Genomic DNA, 26,057 nt, shown 5'->3' with positions numbered 1-26,057 from the left:
AGGTAGTGATAAGTAGTCCAAGAGTTGTCAAGAAAGAAAACAATTTTGAAATGATTAAATTCTCTTGTATTTGAAAGATCAGTGCTTAGGTTCTGCTAGATAATGGCATACATAACCTACATTTTGAAAATATGCTCTTTATTCTATCCTGTTTCAATGAATGACCAAAAATAGTAAACACACCATTTTGAAAGTTAAACTACTTATTAAAAAAAGGATTCTGGACAGACACTGTAGGGTAGCGGGTGAAGCTGCCACTTAGGACGCCTACATTTTAAGCTTCTGGTTTGGCCTGGCTCAGCCCTGACTGTTGCAGGCAGCAGATGGAAGATCTCCCTCCCTCTTTCTTCTCTCTCTCTCTGTATCTCTCTCTGTATCCCTTCTCCCTCTCCTCCTCCACCCTCCTTCTCCCTCTCCTGCTCTCTCTGTCACTCTGCCTTTCAAATAAATAAACTAATTTTTAAAAATCGATTTGCCTGAACAAAGGAAGGCACATTGAAAGATCTTTTATTTTTTTAGAAAAATGCTTCCATCATATTATGTGCTGGACCTCCTGGGCAGAAGCAGAGAGTTAGGCCAAGTCTCTCCTCGTGGAGCTGACATTCTGTGGTGGGAAACAGGCTGTGTTGACGAATAAATAAGCAGGCTGATTTCAGAAGGTGCCACAAAGAAAATTAACAGGCAGTGCGATAGGAAATGAGCCCCGGGCTCCAGGCAGAGGGGAAGCCAGGGTCTTTTTTCAAGAACTGCTGTTTGACATGGCACATCCATGCTGAGAAGGAACAAGCCAGGGGAGCGCGTGAGAGGGAGAATATTCCAGGGAAAGAGAAAAGCAAGTGCAAAGACCCTGAGGCACTTTCAAGCAATGGAAGCCCCGTGTGGTTGGAGCACACACTGAGTGAGCATCTCTGCTGGAAGTAGGGTCAACAAGAAGAGCAGGAGGAAAGATGAGCCTGATTTTTTTTTTTTTAAGTTCTAAATTCAGTGATGCAGCGTTTCATCAGAAGAGTACTACGATTTGATTTTAGCTTTAACTATACCATTCTACTTACTCTGAGATGAAGACGTTTCGGGGTAGTAAGAATAGGTAGTCATCAACCCCATGATAGCTCTCAAACATGATAAAGCATAAACCATCCAAGAAGGCAGATGTCAGTTCTAGAGAAACTGCCTCACGTTGAGCCTGGAGCTTTTGGGATTTCACCGTACTCTTTAATCTACTGGTTGTGTGACCTTAGCTGAACTGCTATGCCTTGCTTTGCTGCAATTTCTTCTCAAGGCGGTTGCAAATTTTAAGGGAGCAAATGGACATGAACTTGCTCGAGGAAGTACACAGGGTTGGGGCAAATACCAAGGGTTCTCACCCTTCGGAACCTCACCACCTTATGTGTCTCCATAAACCCACAAACAAATCCATAAAGATTCTTCTAATTAACAGGAATGCATTTTCTACATTCTATTTATTTTTTTTTTTCCTTGCAGGCTGTGTGGATACAAAGGAAGCCGATATCTATTTTCTCATTGATGGCTCAAGCAGTATCCGGGACAAACAGTTTTTGCAAATCAAGGAATTTATGCTGGCGGTGATAGAGATGTTTAACATCGGCCCAGATAAAGTCCGTGTGGGCGTTGTGCAGTACTCCAATGACAGAGCAGTAGAATTCGACATTGATGTCTATCATGATAACAGTGGCTTAAGAAAGGCCATTTATAACATCAAGCAGCTTAAAGGCGGCACTCTCACCGGGAAAGCCCTGGACTTCATCCTGCCCATCATGAAGAAAGGAAGGCAGGCTAGGGCAAGCCAGGTGCCCTGTTACCTCCTTGTGCTGACTGACGGGAAGTCTGAAGATGAAGTCCTGGGGCCTGCAAAGAGAATAAGGGCTGAACAGATCACCATCCATGCGATCGGCATTGGGAAGGCCCATAAAAAAGAACTGCTGCAAATTGCTGGGGCAGAAGAAAGGGTTAACTTTGGGCAGAATACTGATGCTTTAAAGAGCATAAAAAAGGAAATTGTCCATAGCATCTGCACAGAAAAAGGTAACTACAACAAATAAGGCCTCATTCTCTTTAGTCCACTGATTACTTTAGGCACATCAGTGGCCAGCCGGAGACAAGGCATGATGTGACCACTTGTCTGCCTGACAGTTTGCTAACTTCCTTAATCATCATGGGGGGGTTCAGCACCGCAAGTTTAACCAATTGCCAAGATCAGAGAATGTCTCTATAGAGAGCTGCCCAGCACCATCTGGGAAGCTGAAAATAGAAAGATTGCTAGCAGTATCATGGCCTTGAGAAGCCCACTGCTGTGGAGTGACACTCTAATCTACACATGAGCTCTGTGTGTGTGTGTGTGTGTGTATAGGCAAGAGCAGTGGCAAGGAAATGAGTGTAGGCTTTAGGTAGACTATGGTTCAACTCATTTTTTCACTTGAGCCTTAAAAGTCTTCACAGAAGAGGGTACTTCAAAAAGTTTGTGGAAATGGATTTTTTTAAAAAAAGTTAACTTTGATAGGTTTTGCATAGTATGTATTTTCATGGACCTTTTGAGGAGCATGGATTTTTAATGTTTCTGCAGCAAAATAAACATATCTTTTATTTTTTTATTTTTTATTTTTTTATTTTTTGACAGGCAGAGTGGACAGTGAGAGAGAGAGAGACAGAGAGAAAGGTCTTTCTTATTTCCATTGGTTCACCCTCCAATGGCCACCGTGGCCAGCACACTGTGCTGATCCGAAGGCAGGAGCCAGGAGCTTCTCCTGGTCTCCCATGGGGTGCAGGGCCCAAGCACTTGGGCCATCCTCCACTGCACTCCCGGGCCACAGCAGAGAGCTGGCCTGGAAGAGGGGCAACCGGGACAGGATCAGTGCCCCGACCGGGACTAGAACCCGGTGTGCCGGCGCCGCAAAGCGGAGGATTAGCCTGTTGAGCCACGGCGCCAGCTAAACATATCTTTTAATTTCATTTTCAATGAACCCTTTAGAAGTGACCCCCTATAAAAGGAGGATCAGACCTACCTCAGAGAATACTTATAAGTTGAGCATTATCAGTGCATACCCGGAGCCAGAAACCAACTGTAGATGAGGAAGTGAGTCATGAGACGAACAGAGAGGCAGGCAAACTGCACATCCAAAGCTTGAGGGGCTAGAAAACAGGTACGTCCCAGAGCAGATGCCAAGGAAGTGAGGCGTGGTGTGCTGGTAAAGGTCAGGTAAGCTGCTAGAACAAAGGCTCCATCCCATTCAATATTGTTTCTTTCTTATATGATAGTTCAGGTGAGCAGTCAGGCTCCAGGGGAGGGGCTTTTCCATCCTCAGCTGTAGCTTCCAGTTTTCTTATCATCTCCCATCACATTGAATCAAAGGGATAAGGACCAAGAGAGCCCACTACACCGAGTTGTTTTAATGCTTAGACTGAGAGGTGGCCAGCTCACATCTGCTCTTATCTATTGGGCAAAACTGAGTCTCAGCCTTTAGTTTCAAAGGCTAGGAAATAGTCCTTAGCTGGGCGTCCATCTACATGGCTGAAATGTATTAATATAAAAAAAAAAAAAACGAGAAAAACAGATATTGGGAAACAAGAGTCAGCCAAAGACGGTAGACCCTGTGATGATAACCTTCGTGTAGAAGTCCATTCCTTCATGTGTGTTGCATGGAAGATCATCTTCTACACTTTGCAGTAATGGGGCTTTGCCAAGGCCACAAACACCTTCAGTGACTTCTCAGCTTACCACTTTTTAGATGGCTCATGGCAGTGTGGGTCTTAAAATAAGGATGCTAATCTCCTTGGTGGATCAGAGGATTGGCCTTACACAGCCCAAGTTATTAAAAAATAATTAACATCTAATTTTTCCATATATGGCTGATGCTAAGTGTTTAATTTCAACTAGTGTGGGATATACCCCATGATGCTGAGGTGGAGGTGGCTAAGAAGATACAATTAGACACACACACAAAAGAGATAAGACCAAGGAGGTACATATAAGACAATACACTTGAATGTTATATAAGCAAACAACATATATATCATGAATTAATAACACTGTTTTGAATAGTTTATTGAAATTGGTCTTGTATCTGTATACATTTACACGTAAGCACATACATGTTCATTTTCAATCTATAGGCTATGTGTTAACTTTATGTATATACAAAAGAGCAATCCATGTTGAACAGATATGTGCTAACTAAATCTTTAATCCTGACTTCTAGAGTTACCAAATAACTCAAAGTTACCCCAGAATATAAGACTATTTAAAGATTACCTATAATTGCATTTTTTCAAGAATATACACATACTCCTGGAATACTAGCCCCATGAAGCCTGGGAACTGATCACTTTAGTTTAATTCCTTTTCTTTTGATCACCATTGCATCCTGGACACATAGCCTGATGCTTGGCACTTCCTGTGTCTCAAGAATTATGAGTGAATGCCTTATGAGCAATAAATGCACGTATGTATGCATGAATGAATAAATACACACGTTGGAAGTTACATTTCCTGTTTAAAACTCCATGGTTAAGCATCAGTGGATTTCTGATTCAGGGTTCTAGTTGGCAAGATTCAATTAAAAAAACAAACTGAACTTTCATACGTAACAGCAGTTGCTTGAGTTAGTTTTCAATGTTTTCTCATTAATGCACTTACGACTGCTTCACTGTTTCTGCATATTTGGATTCTGCCAACCTGGTTTATTTCTGGTCTCTTTTCTGTGACATACAGGATGTGAAGACATGAAGGCTGACATCATGTTTCTAGTGGACGGTTCTAGCAGTATAGGATATACAAATTTTGAGAAAATGAAAAGCTTCATGCAAACCCTATTAACTAAGATTCAAATTGGTGCAGATAAAACTCAAATTGGTGTCGCTCAGTTCAGTGATTATAATAAGGAAGAGTTCCCGCTTAATAAGTACTTCACCCAAAAAGAAATTTCAGATGCAATAGACAAAATGCTTCTCATCACTGGAAACACCTTGACGGGAAGTGCACTCAAATTCATAGATACATACTTCACTCAATCCAAGGGGGCCCGACACGGGGTCAAAAAGTTCCTCATCCTCATCACGGATGGAGAAGCTCAGGATGACGTGAGAGAACCTGCCGTGGCTCTCCGGGACAAGGGTGTGATCATCTTATCTGTGGGGGTGTATGGCGCCAACAGGACGCAGCTGGAGGAGATCAGTGGGGACGGCAGCCTGGTTTTCCATGTTGAGAACTTTGAGGACCTAAAGGAGATAGAAAGGAAACTCATCTTCCGTGTGTGTACTCTTCATGGTAAGTGACCCAGCCACCCTTCAGGATTCCAGGATGTGAGCTACTGACTCAACAGTGGGTGAACTGTGTGTTGTATTCTGGGCTCAGTCTCTACCTGGGCTTTGGTGTTAAGTTTTAGTTATATTAAAACATCTATGACCTCTGGATGAACAATTTTGGCAGCTTGCTTGGTACCAAATAGGCTGGCCTTCGTGACCTCAAATATATTCTAAGACGGGGTGGTGTTGTGGCCCAGCGGGTGAAGACACTGTTTGGGGCTCTCACATCCCACATCAGTGTCTAGGATCAAGTTCTGACTCTTCCACTTCCAACCCAGCTTCCTGCCACTGCGCTCTGGGTGGCAGCAGATGACAACTCAGGGACTTGGGTCCCTGCCACCCATTTGAAGACCCAGATTCAGTTCCTAGCTCCTGAATTTGGCCTGGCACAACCTTGGCTGTTTAGGGCATTGTGGGGTGAAACATGGATGGAAGATCTCTCATTCATTCACTCATATTCTCTCTTTCATATTCTCTCTCTCTCTCTACCTTTCAAATAATTAAGTAAACATTGAAATATGTATTCCAAGGAGGTCTTAGAGTTTTATACTAACTTCCAAATATTTAATACTTGCATGCCCAGATTTTTCCAGAGCCAATTTTAATCTCAAATGACTTCATGGAATTGTTTCTTAGCTATCTATAACTATTAGTGAGGAGTAAATAATTCTAAATACAAACTTATCTTCCTCTTGGTTAATTAAATCCAGTCTCTTAAGCACCTAACACCAAAAAAAACCCTAAACTTTTGTATTTTGGATATGTAGTGTACAATTTTCATTATTTTACATTATTATCCCAAACTTCTATCAATCAGGTATTTTATATTTATCTGTTCATGTATCTATACCTTCGGAAAATTATAATTTGTGACTTTTTTTTCTGGTTACTTATAGTCATCATTTTTGTCTTGCAAATGCTAGTGCTTTTCAAATTAGTTTGAGCCTATCAATTTTAATGCCACTTAATGAGAACTTGCTATCATTTCGGAGATATACTAGAAAGACCAGTGCTTCTAAAGTTTATCCCTGGCTGTTATCTGTGTTTGAGATACAACTAAGACAATAAACCAAAACATGAATAAGTTTGCTGCATGTTTTTCCCCCTGGCAATATAGAAATCTCCTTAGTCTTTGTCCTTCATGATTATGTGTGTGGAATTTTCATCTCGTTAGCAAATACAATGCTTGGCTGTAAACTCTGAGTCTTAGGCAATATCTCTAAGACTTCCCTGGTCATTGGAAGCTTCATTGGAGTTTTTCCTTCTTCCAAGAGTGGGAGTGGTGTCTAAATTCTTGGTCACCTTGAGAGGTGTCCCTAAAGTCCTCAGACCCAACTTTGCAGCCTGCAGGGCTCTTCCTGGTGTTTCTTCATTTTGAAAACTGTGATGCTCATGGAGGCCCACTCCATGGCAGAAGGTGAAATTTTAGCTGACTCATAAACAGGTGTCAAGTGATGACTAATCACAAAGCCCAGCGGACAGCTGCCCCAGCTTTGTGCAGGTGTAGCCTGGGCTCTCCACACTGTCTGAGACTTGTAAATTTGAAACTTCACTGCCAGAAATAAGGCAGGTATGTGGAAAATGGGGGAAAATGAAACTGGAAGGCATGAGCTCATGTTATAAGTTACTGAGAGAATGAAAAGAGAGAGGAGAGAAGGGAGGATGTATGTACTTTGGAGACTTGGCCAGAGTGATTGCTTGGCTTCTAATGTGGAGGGGACCTTGGAGACAAGGAAGAGGTAATAGGACACTCTGTTTATTTTTTGAGTTGAATTTAGGAGTCAGAGGAAGGAGCAAAAACAAGTGCACAGAGGTGTGATGTGCAGGCGAGGTTTGACTGCTGGAAGCTCACGTGAAGCTGGAGCCAGAGGGAGTGGGGCTTATTCAAGGAGTTCCTGAACTCTCTAGAACAGCAGGCCAGTTTGGCAAACACCAGGGCGTCTCAGCATTGTATTGGGATTGAGCTAACTTCTGTTCCTTTGAGTTGAAAGCCTACTTGGCAAAGGTGCTCCATGTGCTGATGAGATACGGCAGAGGAGAGCGGAGCAGCACGAGGGTTCCTGACTGTAGAGTCGCGTAAATAAGGGGATAAGTGTCCTCGGAACTGTCGTCTGGGGAAGTTGCACCTCATGAGCCTCAGCTTCTAGCTCTGTAAACTAGCAACAGCACCCCTAAGAAATAAGTGGGATGGAATGTTCTGGCACATCACAGGCTCATGGGAAATGTCCGTTTGCTTTCCTTCTCAGCATTCTGTGTAGAACGCACTGTAGAAAGTCTATGAATTTTCTCTTTTGCAGATTGTAAAAGGATTCAACTGTTAGACGTCGTGTTCGTGTTGGATCATTCAGGCAGCATAAATTCAGAACAGCAAGAAAGCATGATTAACCTGACGACCCATTTGGTGAAGAAGTCAGATGTTGGCAGGGACCGAGTTCAGTTTGGAGCCCTCAGATATTCTGATGATCCTGACATTCTCTTTTACCTGAACACATACTCAAACCGTTCAGCAATTATTGAGCATCTGAGGAGGCGCAGGGACACTGGCGGGTCCACCTTCACCGCTAAGGCTCTCAGTCACTCGGCTACCCTCTTTGAGGAGCGGCACGGCAGCCGCATCAAGCAAAACGTGAAGCAGATGCTGATTATCATCACAGATGGGGAATCCCACGATCGGCATCTTCTCAATGACACAGCCCTGAAATTAAGAAACAAAGGCATCACCATCTTTGCAGTGGGTGTAGGAAAGGCCAACCAAGAAGAACTTGAGGCTATGGCAGGGAATAAAGAAAACACCATCCATGTCAACGATTTTGACAAACTGAAAGATGTATATCTGCCCCTGCAAGAAAGTATGTGTACCAATGCACGGGAGGGTAAGTTGTTATTTTTAAACTTTCCATGGGGGTTGCATTAGAAGTTGAAAAAAAATAAGTTGCAAGTCATGGCTGTCTATTACCTGGGTGTCATGGGCTGAATTTTTCTCTGCTTTGATGACACCTTTTGTCATCTCTAGAGGAAGTGGATTAATTGAGCATGAAGGTACCTTCCCAGTACAGCACGTATTGAAAAGATTATACAAGAAAGCTTCAGAAAGCAACTCTTTCTCAGGCTGGGTCCACCTTACCCATGCAATGGCTACTTGTGCAGCTCCATGCACTTAATGATCTTGGTGCAGCCAGTGGGCATCAGTTTTAGGTCAAATCAAGTGGAGAGTTTCATGGCCTCAACAGTGTCATGGCTTCTGTCTTCAAAGATCCAGGGACCACCAGATACCATCAGAAGCATTCTACAGGGCCACTGGAAGTGGTGTGTGTGTGTGTGTGTGTGTTTGGATGAAAGCCACTTGTGTCAAGGGAGGGCTGTGGGAGTCGAATCTGGGAAATCGAGACTCACTACTAGAAACAGGGAGGGAAGGGGATGAAGCTGAAGACACGAGCTACCTCTGGGGTGAGTAGATTGGCGGCATCACATCTGCATGAAGATGGGATGGGATTTGCTGCAGGTCTCAAAGGCAGTTGAGACTGGCAAGTCATCTAGGGAGGGCTGTGGGGCCTCCTCGGAAGGTCTGACCCATCTTGCTTCCCTCCTGTCTCTCCAGTTCTGTGTTCAACTACAGTCATGTTTCTGAGACTCACATACACTCATATCTATCTCTGTGACCTGTCCAGTCCCACACAAGTCTTACCCCAGATTCTGTCTCAGGTCAGCATTCACCTTGCTGGGTGATATGATGCCTGATCTCCTTAGCTTCACTTAAATAAGCAATAGATTCATCTGTTTGGCTTCAATATTGATTGATGCTATCATTTTTAAGGAAGAATGTTGTTTCCTGGGGCAGCAGGACCTTGTGCCTGGACTCCCATCCTCAATCTGGTCTCCTAGCCACCTGTCCTACCACCATCCCATCCATTCTCAACACTGGACTATGCCACTCATCTACTTGCAGTTTTATAAGTTGCTGACTGCCTTTGGGGTGATTTCTAAACTTCTGAGCTCCACCTAGCCTCTGTCCACCTCTCCAACTTTGCCCATCTCACCTTCTCTTCACAGTTTGCCCCGTAGTCATCATGAAATTCCTCGATGTCTTAGTGCACCAGGAACACTGTGTCCTCCTACTCCACATACCTACATTCAGCTTGTCTGTCACATTTCAGCCATCATCTGCCACTTTCCCGACTCAATACTTAACCCTAGAGCCCTATTGTGTCCCCTAGCTTTGTCACCTTCTGTTTCTCCTGGTGGTACCATTTAAATGTAATAGCTGTTTTCTCACCCTTACTACTTAGAATGTGTGACTGTGAGCTGCTTGGTGTTTTGTTTTTCACTGGGCCCCCACTAAATCTAATCATTACTAATCTAATCTAAATCTAATCTATAACTAAGATGACATTATGGAGGTTGCTTTATTCTCAACTCCCATGCCTACGTTTTGGACAGAGATCCTGAGATGCAGTTTGGGTTGTGGGTATTTATTAGGGATCCACACCTGTGAAATAAAGGAGGAGAACTGGATGGGCAGAAGTGGGCAAATGGTGATGCTTGTTAACCAGAGCTTCAAACTCAGCTGAGCGATCAGAACCAAGTACTGCCTATTAGAGTTAGCCAGCATTAGACTAAAATGGCTGGGGATAAGTAAGGAGGGGATTCTTGCTTGGCCCCCCTTATACATAGTCCCTGGATGTGGGCTGCTCTGGGAAGGGTACGACCCTCAGGATGGCTTCCCTCTGCAGTGGGGCAGACCCCACAGGAGCCGACAGCTGGAGGTTGTCTGTTGACTACTCCCAAAGCTGGGCAGGAAGCCCTCGCTTGAAGGTCTGTCTGTGCAGCCACTTCTGTGTCTACCACGCTACACTTACAAAGAATTGTGTGGCCGTGGGCAAGCCATGGTCTCAGGGACTTTGCTTTAGTAATCCCTTTAGTGTGGCCCTTCCCCGGACCATTGGGTTTGGTTAGAGTTGAGTGTAGGAAGCCATCTCGTGGGTTTGGAACATTTCACATTAGACTTCAGAAAGATGACTCCATGCTCTGGTTATTATTCACCAGCATTTGTCCCATGAAGTTTTAATATCTAATATATATATATATATATATATATATAAAGGTTTATTTATTTATTTGAAAGGCAGAGTTACAGGGTGGAAAAGGGCACAGAGAGTGATTTCTGCTACCTGCTAGTTCACTTCCCAAAAGGCCACAATGGCCAGAGCTGGGCTGATCTGAAGCCAGGATCCAGGAGCTTTCTCCAGGTCTCCCACATGGGTGCATGGGCCCAAGCACTTGGACCATCTTCTGCTGCTTTCCCAGGCCGTTAGCAGGGAGCTGGATTGGAGTAGAGCAGCCAGGACTTGAACCAGTGCCCATATGGGAAAATGGTACCACAGTTCCAGCTCCTAGTTTTTTGTTTGTTTTTTAATTCAGGGTAAGAAGTGCCGGATTTTAGGGTAAAAAAATCAAGAGATCCAGAGAAAAAGAGTCCCACTCTTGTATATTCTTTTTCTTTTTTAAAAAGATTTGTAAGGAAGAGGTACAGAGAGGTGAAGGCAAAGGCAGAGTCTTCCATCCGCTGGTTCACTCCCCAAATGGCCGAAATGGCTGGAGCTGAGCCAATCAGGAAGCCAGGAGCCTGGAGCTTCTTCCAGGTCTCCTACAAAGGTGCAGTGGCCCAAGGACTTGGACCATCTTCTACTGCTTTCCCAGGCCGTAGCAGGCAGCTGGATCAGAAATGGAGCAGCCGGGACACAAACCGGCACCGATATGGGATGTAGCAGTGCAGGCGGTGGCTTTACCTGCTATGCCACAGTGCTGGCGTATGTTCTTGAGAAGGTTACTTGACTTCTGAATTCTATTTCTTTTTTTTTTTTTTAGATTTATTTCACTTATTTGAAAGGCAGAGTTACAAAAAGAGAGAGAGAAAGAATTTTCCACCAGCTATTTCACTCCCCAAATGGCTGCAAGCTTCCTACCTTCTTTGAGTAGCTTTCAGTGTGATATATTCTCCAACAAATCCTGTAAATGATTAAGATCTGCAAACATCTAATCATTTCCCCTTGCGCCATTTCCCTTCTCTTTTTGATGGCTAACCATTGATTCTCTCTTTGTCTAACTCCTATCAATTTGCTACTAATTCAGAGTAATTTATGTAGTTAATAAAGCAATTTAAGTATTTGATTTCAGGAAAAATTCAGGACCATTTGTGGCGAAAAATCATTCCTTCTTTTTCACCATTGCAGTTTGTAATCTTCATGAAGCTGATGTGGTTTTCCTCTGTGACGGCTCTGATATGGTCTCTGACTCAGAGTTTGTTACCATGGCAACCTTCTTGTCAGACCTAATTGATAATTTTGACATTCAGTCTCGGAAAATGAAGATCGGAATGGCTCAATTCGGGAGCCGCTATCAGAAAATTATTGAGTTGGAAAGCTCTCTGACGGAAAGCCAGTGGAAGACCCAAATTCAGGCTGCTGCCAAGAGCAAAGGGCTCCCGCGAGTCGACTTTGCCCTCAAGCACGTGAGCGACATGTTTGACCCAAGCGCCGGTGGGAGAGGAAACGCTGGCGTCCCCCAGACTTTGGTAGTCATCATTTCTGGGGACCCTCGCTACGATGTGGCAGATGCCGTGAAAACCCTGAAGCGCCTTGGAATTTGTGTCCTGGTGTTGGGCATAGGAGACGTGCATAAGGAGCGGCTTCTGCCCATTACAGGCAACCCAGAGAAAATACTCACTCTTCACAACTTTAATAAACTGAGGGATGTGGACGTGCAAAAGAGAATGGTCCGTGAGATCTGCCAGAGCTGTGGGAAAACCAGTGAGTGCTCCTTATCTCAACCTCCCATTTCTCCATCACCCAAGGGGGGCTGGTGGGCCAGCTCCAACAGAATGCACAGGGGGACTTCACAGAGTTCATGGGGAAATGGGATTCCAAAGTGAGTTTATTGTATTATTGTACAGAACAATTTTTGAAATCCATCCCATAGTTTTTTCCTAATACATGTTTTCCATGAACTTTTTAAAGACCTCTTATATCTTTGGAATAGTGTCCGCTGGATAGAGAGCTCTCTTCTGCTTCCCAGAAGTTGTGGGGTCGGTTGGCATCTCACAGAGATGAGGAGAGATGTGCCGAGACTAAGGGACCCTGGGCTGTGTCCTCTGATGAGCCCTGTCCCCTCAGTACAACCTAAGCTTCATGCCCCCTGTAGCACCTGACCCTTAGCAACCTATTTCTGTCTTCTACTTCTGGGACAGTGCTGTGCATCCTTTAGGAAGTAAGTAGAAGAAATCTGTGTTGGCTGGAAGTTTCAGTATTTGAACTTTGCTAAGCTGTCTTGGAAGGCCCTTGCTGTTTGTGTGTGTGTTGGGGTAGGGGGAGGAGGAGAATGTATTTTCTTCTTTGAATGATGACCATCACATCATCATGACATAGTAGAGACTTGGGTTTTTTAATCCAGAGGTGAGTGGTGATGTGGCAGGGCCAGCCAGGCAGGGGGTGCAGGGATGACCACCTCCATCGTGTGGGATGTCACCAGTCGGTGCCAGCTGGGCATAGCTGTCCCTCTGTGGCTGGACGTTGGAGGGTGGGGGTGGCATGTCAGGAGGCAACAGTGGATGACGACGTGCAGAAAATCCCAAGTGCTTCTGCTTCCAGAGTTGCTGTGGTTGAAGCCTCTTCCGTCACAGACTCTGTTAGCCTTTGCACACTTTCCAGGTCTCTTACTGTCCCGTTAGGGTGCAGCAGCGGAGGTGGGAAGAGCCCTGGGCCTGGAGGCAGAAAGCCAGAGTTCTAACCCTGGCTCAGCAGTGACAGCAACGTGCATCCCTGTCTCCTTGTCTGCAAAACGAGCACCTGCCTGGGGTCAAGGTGAACAGCTGCACGTGCAACTTGTCCTAGCCAGTGTTGACTGCCTGCTCAATTAGTTGACAAAGTTTACATTTAAAAAACTGGAGATTTTACATCTTAAAAATCCAGATTTCAGGCTCCTCTTTGAAATGGCAGAAGATCCGACAGTACTGGGTCCCATGTTCCACGTGGCTGCTCCTGGTGGGAGCTGATCAGTCAACAGGTCCCAGGATGAGGGTCTGTGCCACAGGTCACATCCTCAGTGCCTGCCACTTGACCCATGTGCACCACCCCCTGAGCCTTTGCAGCCATTGCCATTCGTGAGCTCTGGAAATTAAATACTCTCTAAAGGCAGCCCCATCTTCAGGTTGTTACAATGATATGAATCTGAACATGTCAGCATTCAAAGAAGAACACTGTACACACTTGTGTACCTGGAAACACAAAGAACCACTGAGAGACTGTTCTGTGGTTTAAACTTCAAACAGCTGTTGGAACCTGTAATACCTAAAATATGCTGTTGGGAGAGCAGGCAACATATTCATTTTTTAAAGATTTATTTATTTATTTGAAAGACAGAGATAGAGACAGAGACAGAGACAGAGAGAAGTATCTTCCATGTGCTGGTTCACTCCCTAATTGGCTGCGATGGCCAGGCCTGAACCAGGCTAAAGCCAGGAGCCAACAGTTTCTTCTGGCTCTCCTGCATGGGTAGTGGGGCCCAAGCACTTGGGCCATCTTTGGCTGCTTTCCTGGCACATTAGCAGGGAGATGGATTAGAAATGGAGCAGCCAGGTCTGCAGCTAGTGCCCATAGAGGACACCAGTACTGCAGGCGGCGGCTTTACCTGCCGTGCCACAGCACTGGCCCAGCATCTCCCTTCTTAAAGCTCTGGGTACCAGGCAGTGTGGCACGAGAGCTCTCCTTTCCCTGCGCTGCCTGCCCTTCCTTAGTCCTGTTTGCTCACGAATCCGACCTCATTTCCCTTGGTCTCCAGATTGCTTTGTGGACGTAGTGGTTGGATTCGACATCTCCACTCACCTGCAGGGGCAGCCTTTGTTCCAGGGCCACCCCCGGCTGGAGTCGCAGCTCCCAGGCATCTTAGAGGACATCACCTCCATCAAGGGGGTGAGCTGTGGTGCCGGTGCAGAGACGCAGGTAAGCGTGGCCTTTAAGGTGAACAGTGATGGAGAATTCCCTGCCAAGTTCCAAATCTACCGCACAGCAGTGTTTGACAGCTTGCTGCACGTCGCCGTCAGAGGCCCGACTCATCTGAATGCCCAGTTCTTGGAGTCGCTGTGGGACACATTTGAGGATAAATCTGCCTCCCGGGGACAGGTATCTGCGCCCTGTTCTGTGTCCCCTCGCACACCCTCCCACGTGAAGCTCCTTCCCCAGCTGCGTGTCCGGTGGTCTCATCACTGCTTCCCTGTCCCTGCAGGTGCTGCTCATCTTTTCTGATGGTCTCCAGGGTGAGAGCATCCCAGTGCTGGAGAACCAAGCAGACAGGCTCAGAGAAGCAGGTATCGTGTTGCCCGTGTGCAGTGCGGAGCTTGGAATACGCTGGGCAAGTCTCTGTCTTACTCGAACACTCTAGATATCGGCATGTGCCATTTTTTTCTCCAACTGTGCCATTTGACCATGAACCCTATGAAGAGAAGGAGTGTGTCTGACCCTTTCGTCTTGTATCAGTGGCACAATGATTAGAACATAATGGGTCCCCATTAAGCAAATATTTGTCTAATGAAAGGTTGGATGGGAGAAACAAACTAGAGAAGGAATCGATAGGAGAATGAAGGCATGGATGAACAGGTGTGGTCAGGAATGCAGCTGAGACTGGAACACAGAAGAGGCAAATCTGAGGTTGGGTTCTCCCGATGTTGAGAGCTCTGCTTTATCCTAATTTCTGATGGTACGGATACTGTTCGTGGAGTAGGAACATAACTCCTTCTGTCTTTTTCATGCCTGACCCTTTGGTTTTCTCTCTGCTGTGTGCACTGAACAGGACTTGATGCTCTGCTTGTGGTGTCCCTTAACACCACTGTTCATGACGAGTTTTCCAGCTTTGAGTTTGGAAAGGGATTTCATTACAGGACTCCTCTGACCTTGGGGATGACAGAAGTGGGCAAAATGCTGTCCCAGTACCTGGTGAGTTGCTGAACCAAAAAATCCAGTCATCCAAAATGCTGTGGGAGTTAATCTGGAGTCCTGACAGGAGATTCTAAAGGCTGCCTTTGTTTGCCCCAGTCAGTGAATTCCTGGTTTTCAGAATGTAAGATCTCAAAGACCAGAACATCCTATTTGTCTTTTCATTCTTTATCACTCCGCCAAATGAATGCATAAGAAACTTAAAACAAGCCAACCCCTAATCAGACAGAAAATTCCAACCATTTATGATACAGAAATTCCACAAAACAGAAAACTGTCCAGTAGCAACCAACATGCAGTAGGCCAGCCTGGTCTGGCCATGTATGTGCCGGGCGCCCTTTCTGTAGATAAAGGTCATTTCCTTTGGGAAGGGGACATTGCCAACAGAGGTGCTGGCTTGGTGTCCTCTCTGCAATGGTAGGGCCAAAAGCCCCCCTCTCCTTGTCATCACCTCCCCCGGGGGGAGAAGACGGTTTGTAGGTGATAGATTATCATTTGTATGAACGTGGTTTTTACGCAATAAATGCCCTGACAATTGTTGCTCACTCAGCTTTGTCTTTTCCCAGGGCAACATTGCAGAGAGGACTTGCTGCTGTACATTTTGCAAATGTCCAGGGGTTCCAGGACCTCAGGGGACCCGAGGAAGACAAGCCTTGAAGGTGCCATTGCATTGTGATACCCTTTTATCTAACATGCTTTGATTTGGTATGGCTGTGACTGAGACCCAGTGTCTGAGATGGCGACCATTGTTCCATAGTAATGTAGTTATTTGGGGTATTTCGTGTACATTTAAGGTGTAGGAGCCAATCCAGAAGGGTTTACTTGTGATGCAACTATTGGGAATTTTTACAATGGGTTTGCATTTGGCACAGCAGTTAAGATGTTCGTGGGATGCCCACACCCCATTTTGGAATGCCTGGTTTGAGTCCTAGCCCCTCCACTTCCAATATAGCTTCCTGCTAATGTGTATTCTTGGGGGCAGCAGATGAAACCCCAAGTACTTGGATTCCCATCACCCAAGTGAGAGACTGGGGTGGAACTCCTTGCTCCTGGCTTCAGCCTGGCCCCGCCCCAGCTGTTGAGGGCATTGAGGAGGTGAACCAGCAGATAGGAGTTCTGTCTGTCTCTTTCTCTCTCTGTCTCTTGCTTTCTTTCTACCTTTCAAAATAAATGGAAAAAATACAAGATATATTTTTGGTGATGTTGTGTCTTGGTTTTGCAATTTACACTCTTGTAGCTGCTTTGGACAGCTTGAAGGCTGTTAAAAATAATGGAGAGAGCTCCTCAGGGGAACTGCCAAAAAGTAGTAAGTAGCATTGTGGAAAAACAAATTACGAAAGATTAATTACACAACCATAGGATGGATGATATATCTTGGTATTTTCAATGGCATTCTCTGTGCTGATGCAAAAGAACCACAGTGACACACACACAACATGAATAAACCCTATTAACACATTGTGAATTTAAAAAAAAAAAGCAAAACATAGAATACTTAGGGTATGATTTCATTTTGAGAATGTTTGAAAACAGGTTGAACTAACCTATGGTGTCTAGGGATGAATATTTAAGGGCAAGTTTTTTTTTTTTTAAGATTTATTTATTTTACTTGAAAGTCAGAGTTACACACAGAGAGAAGGAGAGACAGAGAAAGAGAGAGAGAGAGAGAGAGAGAGAGACAGAGAGAGACAGAGAGACAGAGAGAGAGAAGTTTTCCATCTGCTGGTTCACTCCCCAGTTGGCCACAACAGCTGGAGCTGCACTGATCTGAAGCCAGGAGCCAGGAGCTTCCTCCAGGTCTCCCACGTGGGTGCAGGGCCCAAGAGTTTGGGCCATCTTCTGCTGCTTTCCCAGGCCATAGCAGAGAGCTGGATAGGAGGTGGAGCAGCCGGGACTCAAACCGGCGCCCATATGGGATGCCAGCACTGCAGGCGGCGGCTTTACCTGCTACACCACAGCACCAGCCCCAAGGGCAAGGTATTTTTAAAAGGTGCAGCAATGTAGTCGTGGACGTCAGGAGTGCACTCCCGGGGCAGGAGGAGGGTGGCTGGGGCAGGGTAGACTGTGCCTGGGACCAGTCGCTGTCCTCTTGGCTCATAAACTTTACCTATGATGCCTGTAATTATAAAATTCTTGGATAAGGTTCACCTTATGGTGATTAAGCTTTACCTTCACAGTCTATTCATTTTTATGTACTTTTTCAAATGGGTTTTAGATATCACAATAAAAGGGAGTTTGCATTTTAAGATCAACTACAATACTTTTGCTCACAAGTTCTACGTCGTTTGTCCTGTGGGAGGAAAAATTGCATTGGACTTTTTATGGAGTTGTGATTTTCCTTTACTGCGGTCTCCTCTCTCCTTGCCTTGTTCCGGTCGGTATGAGAGTTACATTCCAGAGCTCAGCCTCACGGCTGTACTGAACAGACAGCTGGGCCCTGGTTAGAGAGCAGGGAAAGCAAACGCCGGTGAAACCTTTGCCGCTACCAGTGCTCGAAGCGGCTAAACCACCGTAGCAAGGGAGAGAGGTCTGCCACTGTAACACAAGCGGCCTCGCCCCTGGACGTGCTCATTCTTGCCTGGGCTCTCAGAAACGCAACAGAAAATAAAGCACTCCTTCTGGAAATGCCAGCGGTTAGCCTGCTAACGGAGATGCGGTGGCCACAGCTGTCTCCCCGACAACTCCGTCAGCTGTAGAAGCAGCCTGGTGTGGGACAGGTCCCACAGGCACCGCGAGGGCCGCCTGCTACAGAGGCCTCCAGCAAGGAGCGTGGGACAGGAGCCTGCTCCAGGTGTTGTCAGAGTCTGCCCGTCTGCACCAACTGCCGAACGCCTGTGACCTCAAGTGTGAGTGATGGGCCACGCTGAAGTTCCTTCCTCTCTTTCCCCCCAGGGCTCTCCAGGCCTGAAGGGCAGCAGAGGCCACCGGGGCGAGGATGGAGACCCTGTAAGTGTCTATGACCCCTCCCCCATGACTGCTCCATTTTCATTCAAGTGGGGTTTTGTTTATTTGCTTATTTATTGAATCTGTTGGGAAAACTTGCTTTCCTTTTTCCCAGTCTGGACCATGAAGCACCTGCTAATTCTACATTAGGGGTCAGGGGACGTGGGATTAGGCTCAGACATATGTGGACTGGCAGGGAGCTGGGCTTCCTCATTTCAGTCCACTAGCAGGTGCAACAGGTTGTCTGCTAGGGGTCTGCATGGTAGACCATGGCCATGGGCCAGAGCTGTAGCACACAGCCCTCCACGGAGAGGGAAGAGGGCAAGGTGTCCCCAGGGCATGGCTTTGTGGCTCAATGCAATCCCCAGTGATAGGGGAGATCTCAGTGCTTGACCCTAAACCCAGAACCCTTTTGGTTCAGCAATCAAATGTTGAGAATAAACTTGGAGAAACCGAAACTCAATCAGCTCCATTTGGGATGGGAAAAATCCAGCAAGTGTCCACACTGGACCTGTAATCCCTTAGACTCAAGGCCACCTGCTGCTCTGGCCAACAAGTTATAATGAGTGTTAGGAAAAGAGGCACAGATTGGTGCCTCCTCACATGGAGCACCAACATGTTACGAAAAGAGGCACAGAACAGAGATGAGACAGTATACAAACTCACAGCCAGACCGAATTTATTCAGAGAAAACAAAGCCAGAGAAGTCAACCAACTGCCATCATGCTCACCGACCAAACTCTTGGCAGAGACCAGACCCCAGCACGCTGGGCCTTTTTATATCTTAGTGGGCTAGGGCTAGGGGTGGGGGGCAGTAGGTAGAGGTGAGCTTCTCCATTCTGGTTCTTCTTTTGGTTTGGCCCCCTGGCTTCCAAACCTGGGGAAGAATGCAGGGGGTGGGGTCGGGTAGGGTGTGAGACAGAACTGGCCCCTTGTAAGAAGGCAGGGGGAACAAGAACCTAAAGTGGCTGAGGCTTACGTCCTTGCTCCATCAGTGAGCACAGACTCTTGGATCAGACCTTAAACAAGGAACTTAACTTCTTGGCTCACCATTTGCTTGTATGAAAAACGTCTATGCATTTCTCTGGGACCTTAAGGCAGGCCTTGCTTGCAAAGTGAGCACCAAGGGGAATGCTCTCAGTCACTCACCTTGCACCCTCAGAAGCATCTCAGAGACCACTCAGACAGCACAGGCAGGCTCTGAGTGTGGGGGTCGTGATGCCCGCCTGCCTGGCAGTGAGAGTCCAGGCCGTGGGCAGGCCCTCCCTCCTAGCTCCTGAAGCCATGGGCCAGGCAGCAAATCAGAGAGAAGGAACGCTGCTTCTCCCCTCCTCTCTCAGCAGGAAGGCAAGAATTAAGCTCATGGCTAAGCAATTGTTTACTGATGCTCAAATTGTGAGTACCCGCTGTGTGCATAGACCTGAGCCCACCCAAGGGATGCAAGGGTGACAGAGTGGGGACCTGGCTTCCAAGGGCACAGAGCCATTCTCTTGTCACTCAGTTACTCCAGCGTTCACCAGTGTTCTTTCCTTGGAGAAGCAGGGCTGGAGCAGGTGGGGGGAGATGCACACTTTGTTGACCTTGAATGCTCTTCCCTACTTGGGTGACCTGACTCCGAGGATCCTTATCCTGGGAGATGGGTTCTTCTCCCAACGGTGCCATCCCCAGTGTCCGTCTCTACACAGCCCCAGAGCTTGCCACCGGCTTGTTTCCCCCTGTCAGCAAGGCTGACTTCTCCCAGCACAGCACCAGGGCCCCAGGCCACATGTCAGGGTGGATGGGAACTACAGAGTGGCTGCAGGGTGGCTAGAAGGCGAAGCCGCCTCTGAACTCCAGCTGCACTGTCAGATGAGAGGGTGCAGCGGCCAAGTTCATCTCGCAGTTCTCTGTGGCTTTGGATCTGCAAGGAAGCCCTGAAGGTTGACAGAGAAGATGCATGAGTATAGATTTAAATGCATGGGGCTGCAGAAAGAGTGGGCTTGGGGAAAGCGTGGCATGCCTGCGGGCTTAGCTTAACTCTGAAAGCAAACTGCCGGCAGCTTCCAGCAAAGAGAACTTTGGAAACCCGCTTCTGTTCTTTTCTTAGGGAAGACGAGGGGAGACTGGACCCCCAGGAGACCAAGGGATTGCAGGTTGTGTAGGGGAACGCGGACAGAAGGTGAGATCTGCTAGGCGATGTTGGCTTCAGAGCCTGGACCCCTCCTCCCTCTCTCTGCCACCCCTCCCCCATCCTCTTTCCCTGGGCATCCCCTATCTCTCTGTCTCTTTCTTTCCTTCTGCTAGTTTCTTGTCTGCGGTTGATCCCGCTTCTTAATCATCTTAAGGAGTCTTTGAGCAGCTGTTAAAATCCCTCTGTAACTTCTTTGTGGATGTGAGGTGGCCACGATATCAGAAATACACACTCGGGGCCAGCACTGTGGCATAGTGGGTAAAGCTGCTGCCTGCAGTGCCGGCATCCCATGAGTGCTGGTTCAAATCTCGGCTGCTCCACTTCTGATCCAGCCCTCTGCTGTGGCCTGGGAAAGCAGGAGAAGATGGCCCAAGTCCTTGGGCCCCTGCACCCACGTGGGAGACTTGGAGGAAGCTCCTGGTTCCTGGTTTTGGATTGGTGCAGCTCCGGCCATTGCAGCCAATTGGGGAGTGAACCAGCAGATTGAAGACCTCTCTCTCTGTGTCTCTCCTCTCTCTATGTAACTCTGCCTTTCAAATAAATAAATAAATATTAAGAAATAAAAAGAGAAATACACACTCATTTGCTTGGGGCCCGGCCCCTGCCTGCTACCATGCCACAGCCTGCCCACACACACCCTGGCTCTGACACCCCTGTGAGAGACGTTTCCTCTTTTTTAGGGAGCCAAAGGATTCTCTGGACAAAAGGTACCGTTGTTTCTCCCCGGTCAAGGTTGATTTCTTGGTGGGATTGGTTTCCCGGGAAGTGCTCGGCAGAGGCCCCCTTCTCTGACTGCTGTCTCCTGCTGTCCCTCAGGGAGAACACGGTGACCATGGGCTTGATGGCCTGGACGGGGAGGAGGTAAGAGCACCGCAGAGGCACCCTGCGGCACCTGTGGATGTGCGTGGGTTTTAATGGGGATCTTGTTTTCCTCGTCCTCTTGTAGGGTATGCGTGGACTTTCTGGACAAAAAGGAGAGAAAGGTGATCCAGGCTCTCAGGTAACTTTTCCAGTACATCCAAGAAGCAGAGACTGGTGATGGAGACACTCTTGATTGTCACGTGTCCCTGATAAAAGGGACTGCTGACGTCAGCATGTGGTAAAGGTCTCTCACCACAAACCAGAGGCTGGGCCGCCCTGCCACCATGGGCAAGGGGCTGACCTGTGGTGTTCAGGAGTTGGCAGCTGGAAAATTTCCAGCATGCGAAGCTGTTACTTGGGCACATTCGTCAGAGTCTGAAAATGAGTGCTCTTATCCGTTGGATGGGAAAAAAAAAAGACAATAGGAAGAGAGAAATTCATTTGGGTGGCTTTGGTGTTATAAATCACAATGAAATATGTTTTTCTTTAAAATGATTTTAATGCCAATTAATAGCTACCTGCTTGAGTCTAGGCAGCTCTACCTGTATGTTCTGGTCCATTCATGTATCAGGTGTGGTTGAGTGCCTGCCTTGTGCAGGCATTGAGTTCTGTGCTGCCAATCAGAGGTGACCCACACAGCCCCTCAAGGATCTGCCCCCCACCCGGGGGCCACAGCTGTATCAATAGACATGCAGTTACACAGAATGTGATTGAGGCCGCATTGTAGGCATCTATGTGGGAATCCAGACATGGCCTCCTGCCAGGCAGAGGCTGGGGATGGGCTTGTGTGTGTGGCGGGGAGTGTCCAGGAAATATTCCTGGAGGAGATGATCCTTGAGCTGTGGATGAATAGGCATTGGTGGGGCAGAGATGTGGAGAAAGGAGCTGCAGATCCAGGGAAGAGCAACCATTGGTGACACTGCAAGTTCTGCCTGGCAGGTGCACTAGACACAGGGGGGAGGAGGTGAGGGACAGGAGGTGGCAGGAAGTGATCATCGGGTGGCACTAGGGAGCCATGTGAAGGAGGTGCCTTTTAGCCACCAGGCAAGAGGGGACCTGCTGGAGGAAAGATTGTAAGCAGCAGGATCACCATTCAATTCGCAGTTTAGAAACCTCCCTCGTTTCAGTGTGTGGGCGAGGTGTTGGAGGCCAGGGTGGGAGGCGAGCTGTCCTCCTTGGAGGTGAGAAGTGGTGAAGTCTTCAGATAAGATAACAGCAGTGAAAAGTGAGAACAGACCAGAGAGAGGTGGGGCCAGGCTGGCCCCCGGGGTGCAAAGGAGACACTCAGGATCAGGATTTCGCAGAGTACGTGCTTCGCCCCAGCCCTGGCTCAGCGACATGAGACCCTGCTGACCAGAAGAGCAGGACAAGCGGAGTTGGTCAGTGTACCCAACATGATCTTGGATTGAGTAAGTTTAACTGGAGACAGTCAGGTGTGAGGTGACAATGGGGAATTTAGCTCTAGATGTCAGAAGTGCTAGACTGGCCAGGGCATGCAATGCAGCAGCCACTAGCCACCGTGTGGCTGTGGCAATTTAGCTCTGAATCAGTTAAAATAAAAAAGTCTGCTCATCAGTTGCCGTAGCCCCCTTTCAAGTGCTCCTGTGTGGTCAGCCGCTGTCGTCTTGGACAGCGTGGGTAGAGGTCATTTTCCTTACGACACAAAGTCCTATTGGGCAGTGCACTGCTAGACCATGGGAGATGTTTCCAGGTTCTCAGCCCCTTGCTACCGATAACTAAGACCACGTGCTCGAAACCACACTTAGAGCTGCTTAAGAAATCCGAGGGCTCCTGGTCAAGAGAGAGAGAAGAGTATGCAGCATTTTGGCTGATGGATTTCTGCCCCCTGCCCCACCCGCACTGCAACTGCACTTGACACTTCATGGTGACATGAAGGCCTCCAACCAACTCACTCAGAAGCTCATTTAATTTTTTTTTTTCAGGGCAGCCCAGGTTCCAGAGGTCCCCCTGGGGCATATGGAGAAAAGGGTTTCCCAGGGGCTCCTGTAAGTTGGCTCTGAGTTTCACACCTGTTCCACAGTGCCTATCCACTGTCCCTTTGCATCTGCTGCTTGTCTTGGGTGTGGGGGTGGTGGGTGTTGATGGAGGCTTCTTTGGGAAGACTCTGCCTCATCTGGCCTGATGAGATTACAAATTCAGAACTGGGAACTGAAGTTGCATCTTATGAATGCTTATAGCACGTTGAGTCTTTCAAGGTTTATTGAGGAGGAAATGTCCATAGTTTTCTTTATTAGAATTCCAGTCTAGCAGATCTACAGGGTCCTTGTTTGCAGGTTCAGTAACTTGGGAATGGTGTTACATCTTTGAGTGAGTGCCTAAGAATATTTGGACCAGAGCATCAGTGAGGTTGTCGTTTTAGGGGAAATTAGCATGGAGCAAACACTCATGGTGCATTGTTTATCACCATATCTTTAAACTTTAGGATTCACGAAGTCTTCTGCAAATTTAGGATTGCAATTTACTGCTTTCATTTAAATAAAAAAATCCCATGAGTTTCAAACGTGGGGGATTTTCTCACATCTCTCATTCCTTAACCCAAATCAGCTTCGTGCTGAACATCATATCATTTTTTTACAAGAAAAGCTGGTATTTCTGGGTTCTAAAATGCTTTAAAAATCTTCTTCTAGGGTAATCCAGGACAAGCCAGCAACATCAAAGGACAAAAGGGCTCCAAAGGAGAACAAGGAAGCCAAGTAACTGATCTATTTTACATACAGGAGTTGATTAATCCCATTGTTGAGCTATGTAAATTCAGTAAAATATATGACCCTTCTGTAACTGAACAGACACATACCTTTGTATTTAAAAGCATCCTGTTAAAGTAAGGCTCACCTGCGGTGGCTTATCCCTCGATGGGTGAAAAGATTAAGTTTTCTGGCAAATGATTTCCTTTAGGAAAACACACAGCAATGCACGCTGCTGTATCTCTTTCTTCATTAGTGGATGCATAGCCCATACTGTTACATGCAGATGAGTTTAGTGTGACCTGTGTAGCCTGCTAGCTCCATGGTGTTTGAAGTTTTGATGCCGAGTCTTTTGTGTTGTGTTCAGAATCTTTTGCCTGATGATTTTGGGAAACTCCTGCATTTCTAGGGTAGAACGGGACAGAAAGGGACACAAGGCAGCCCCAGTTCCAGAGGCAGCGAGGTAAGTGTTTCCCTGCATGTTAATTTCCCCTCTTCATCCCCTGGAGAGCACACAGGGGCATCCAGACTATTTATTGCTGTGCAGTCAGCTGATCTAGGCTGCTGAATTGGCAGGATTTCCTGATCTCAGTGCTATTGACATTTTGGTACAAATAACTCTGTCGTGAGGGGCTGCCCTAGGCACTGTAAGATGTTTGACAGCACCCTGGCCTCTGTCCACGGGACCTCAGTAGTACCACCCCGCCCCTATGCACTTGTGACACCCACAAATGTCTCCAGAGGTCACCCCATGTCTGTGGAGGTTTCGCAGGGGTCTGGGACACAATGATGCAGCCAGCGTTTCCTTCCCCCTTCCAGCGGCTTTGAATGTCTTTAAAGAGAGTTAATGCCTTGTACTTGGTAAATGCACTGCTTCGTAGCATGACGTCTTTGAGCTGAGTAGAATGCTCCAAACCGGGTAAAAGTCCTCTCTTTCCATGTTGCAATGGGAAGGAGGAATCATGAGTCCATTTTTCCAGAATGGACCAAAACAGTGGCAATCAGGGCCAACGCAGTGGCAACCTCCAGCTCCCGGGGTAACTTTTAGCATCACACATGATTTCAAGCCCATCACAGCCAAACGCAGGGACATTGGACTGCCCCCATCTCTCCAAGGAGCAACCAAGAAATCACCTTTCCCTTTGTTGACTACTGGAGACAGTACCAGGAACGATATATATCACGTGTTAGAAACTTCTACCGCACACTCGCTGCGGATGCCGTAAAGAGAATAATCTACAAGTCTTAGATTTGGCCCTAAGCTTTGTTTAGGAAGGGACTAAAAATTCTTGGCTCTCCTTTTTATGACTAACTTGGAATCTTCTCATCACGTAGGAGTCTGGCTGATTGCTCTTCTTCCTGGGACAGATGAAGGGGAAATGTGTTCTGGTTCCTCTTGTCTTTGTTTATCTTGAGTCCTAGCCTCCAGGAATGCAAGTGCCTGTGCTTGGGCTTCCCAGTGCTTCTGGTAGAATCTTCTGGGACTTTGCCTTCTTCTACATACCCGAGAAGTAAAGTGGAATAGAGAGGAAGATACACAGCAGCAAGATGAGCTACGTGCTGTAAATTTCAGAAATAAATTGGTTTAAGAGGAAATACTTTCAGTTCGAAATAACTTTGTGACTGACACATCAGCCAGGAACTTTCTAGAAGGAGGGGCCAGGGATGGGTAGGGAATTAATCTTTGGACAACCCTGTCTCTCTAAGAGCACAAGGCTCTGAGCCTCCCTCCTCGTCTTCTGCACAGCCCTGCTCATCTCCTCTGTAACTTCATTTCTCCTGAATTAACCAAGGTAACATTGACAGGAAAAGCATCCTCAAGCTTCTCTACTCTTCCTCGCATCTTTCCAAGGAAGGACAGGATGATCTGTGAGGGGTGGGGCTTGGGGCGAGGCCTGATTGAAGACCCAAAGGAGATAGGATCTAGGGCATGGCTGCAGTACGTGTGGTGGTCTCCAGGAAAGTATCATGGCGTCCAGAGCATAAGGGAAAGTGAGGCTTAGCTGGGTGATGAGGAGCAGGAGTCGCAGTCAGGTTGAATTGGCATGGATGGTGGGATTCGGGCTGTGCCCATGG

General features: G+C 47.1%; 1 protein-coding gene across 1 annotated transcript in view; it reads left to right on the top strand.

Moving 5' to 3' along the window:
• The window catches only part of COL6A5 (collagen type VI alpha 5 chain), a 106,810-nt gene that overhangs the window by 11,871 nt on the left and 68,882 nt on the right, over positions 1 to 26,057 (top strand). Inside the window, exons 4-19 of the mRNA XM_062179081.1 lie at positions 1,483 to 2,043; positions 4,727 to 5,281; positions 7,617 to 8,192; positions 11,550 to 12,125; positions 14,152 to 14,492; positions 14,596 to 14,677; positions 15,160 to 15,302; positions 15,869 to 15,961; positions 18,195 to 18,248; positions 20,332 to 20,403; positions 21,096 to 21,122; positions 21,232 to 21,276; positions 21,362 to 21,415; positions 23,220 to 23,282; positions 23,925 to 23,990; positions 24,391 to 24,444. Coding sequence (XP_062035065.1) covers positions 1,483 to 2,043; positions 4,727 to 5,281; positions 7,617 to 8,192; positions 11,550 to 12,125; positions 14,152 to 14,492; positions 14,596 to 14,677; positions 15,160 to 15,302; positions 15,869 to 15,961; positions 18,195 to 18,248; positions 20,332 to 20,403; positions 21,096 to 21,122; positions 21,232 to 21,276; positions 21,362 to 21,415; positions 23,220 to 23,282; positions 23,925 to 23,990; positions 24,391 to 24,444 — 3,362 coding nt within the window. The remainder of the gene's footprint in view (positions 1 to 1,482; positions 2,044 to 4,726; positions 5,282 to 7,616; positions 8,193 to 11,549; positions 12,126 to 14,151; positions 14,493 to 14,595; positions 14,678 to 15,159; positions 15,303 to 15,868; positions 15,962 to 18,194; positions 18,249 to 20,331; positions 20,404 to 21,095; positions 21,123 to 21,231; positions 21,277 to 21,361; positions 21,416 to 23,219; positions 23,283 to 23,924; positions 23,991 to 24,390; positions 24,445 to 26,057) is intronic.

The sequence above is a fragment of the Lepus europaeus genome, chromosome 2, assembly GCF_033115175.1.
Source record: "Lepus europaeus isolate LE1 chromosome 2, mLepTim1.pri, whole genome shotgun sequence".
In the NCBI taxonomy this organism is placed as follows: domain Eukaryota; kingdom Metazoa; phylum Chordata; class Mammalia; order Lagomorpha; family Leporidae; genus Lepus; species Lepus europaeus.
Note: the sequence above shows the minus strand (reverse complement) of the source record. Positions and strands in the feature narration are given on the sequence as shown.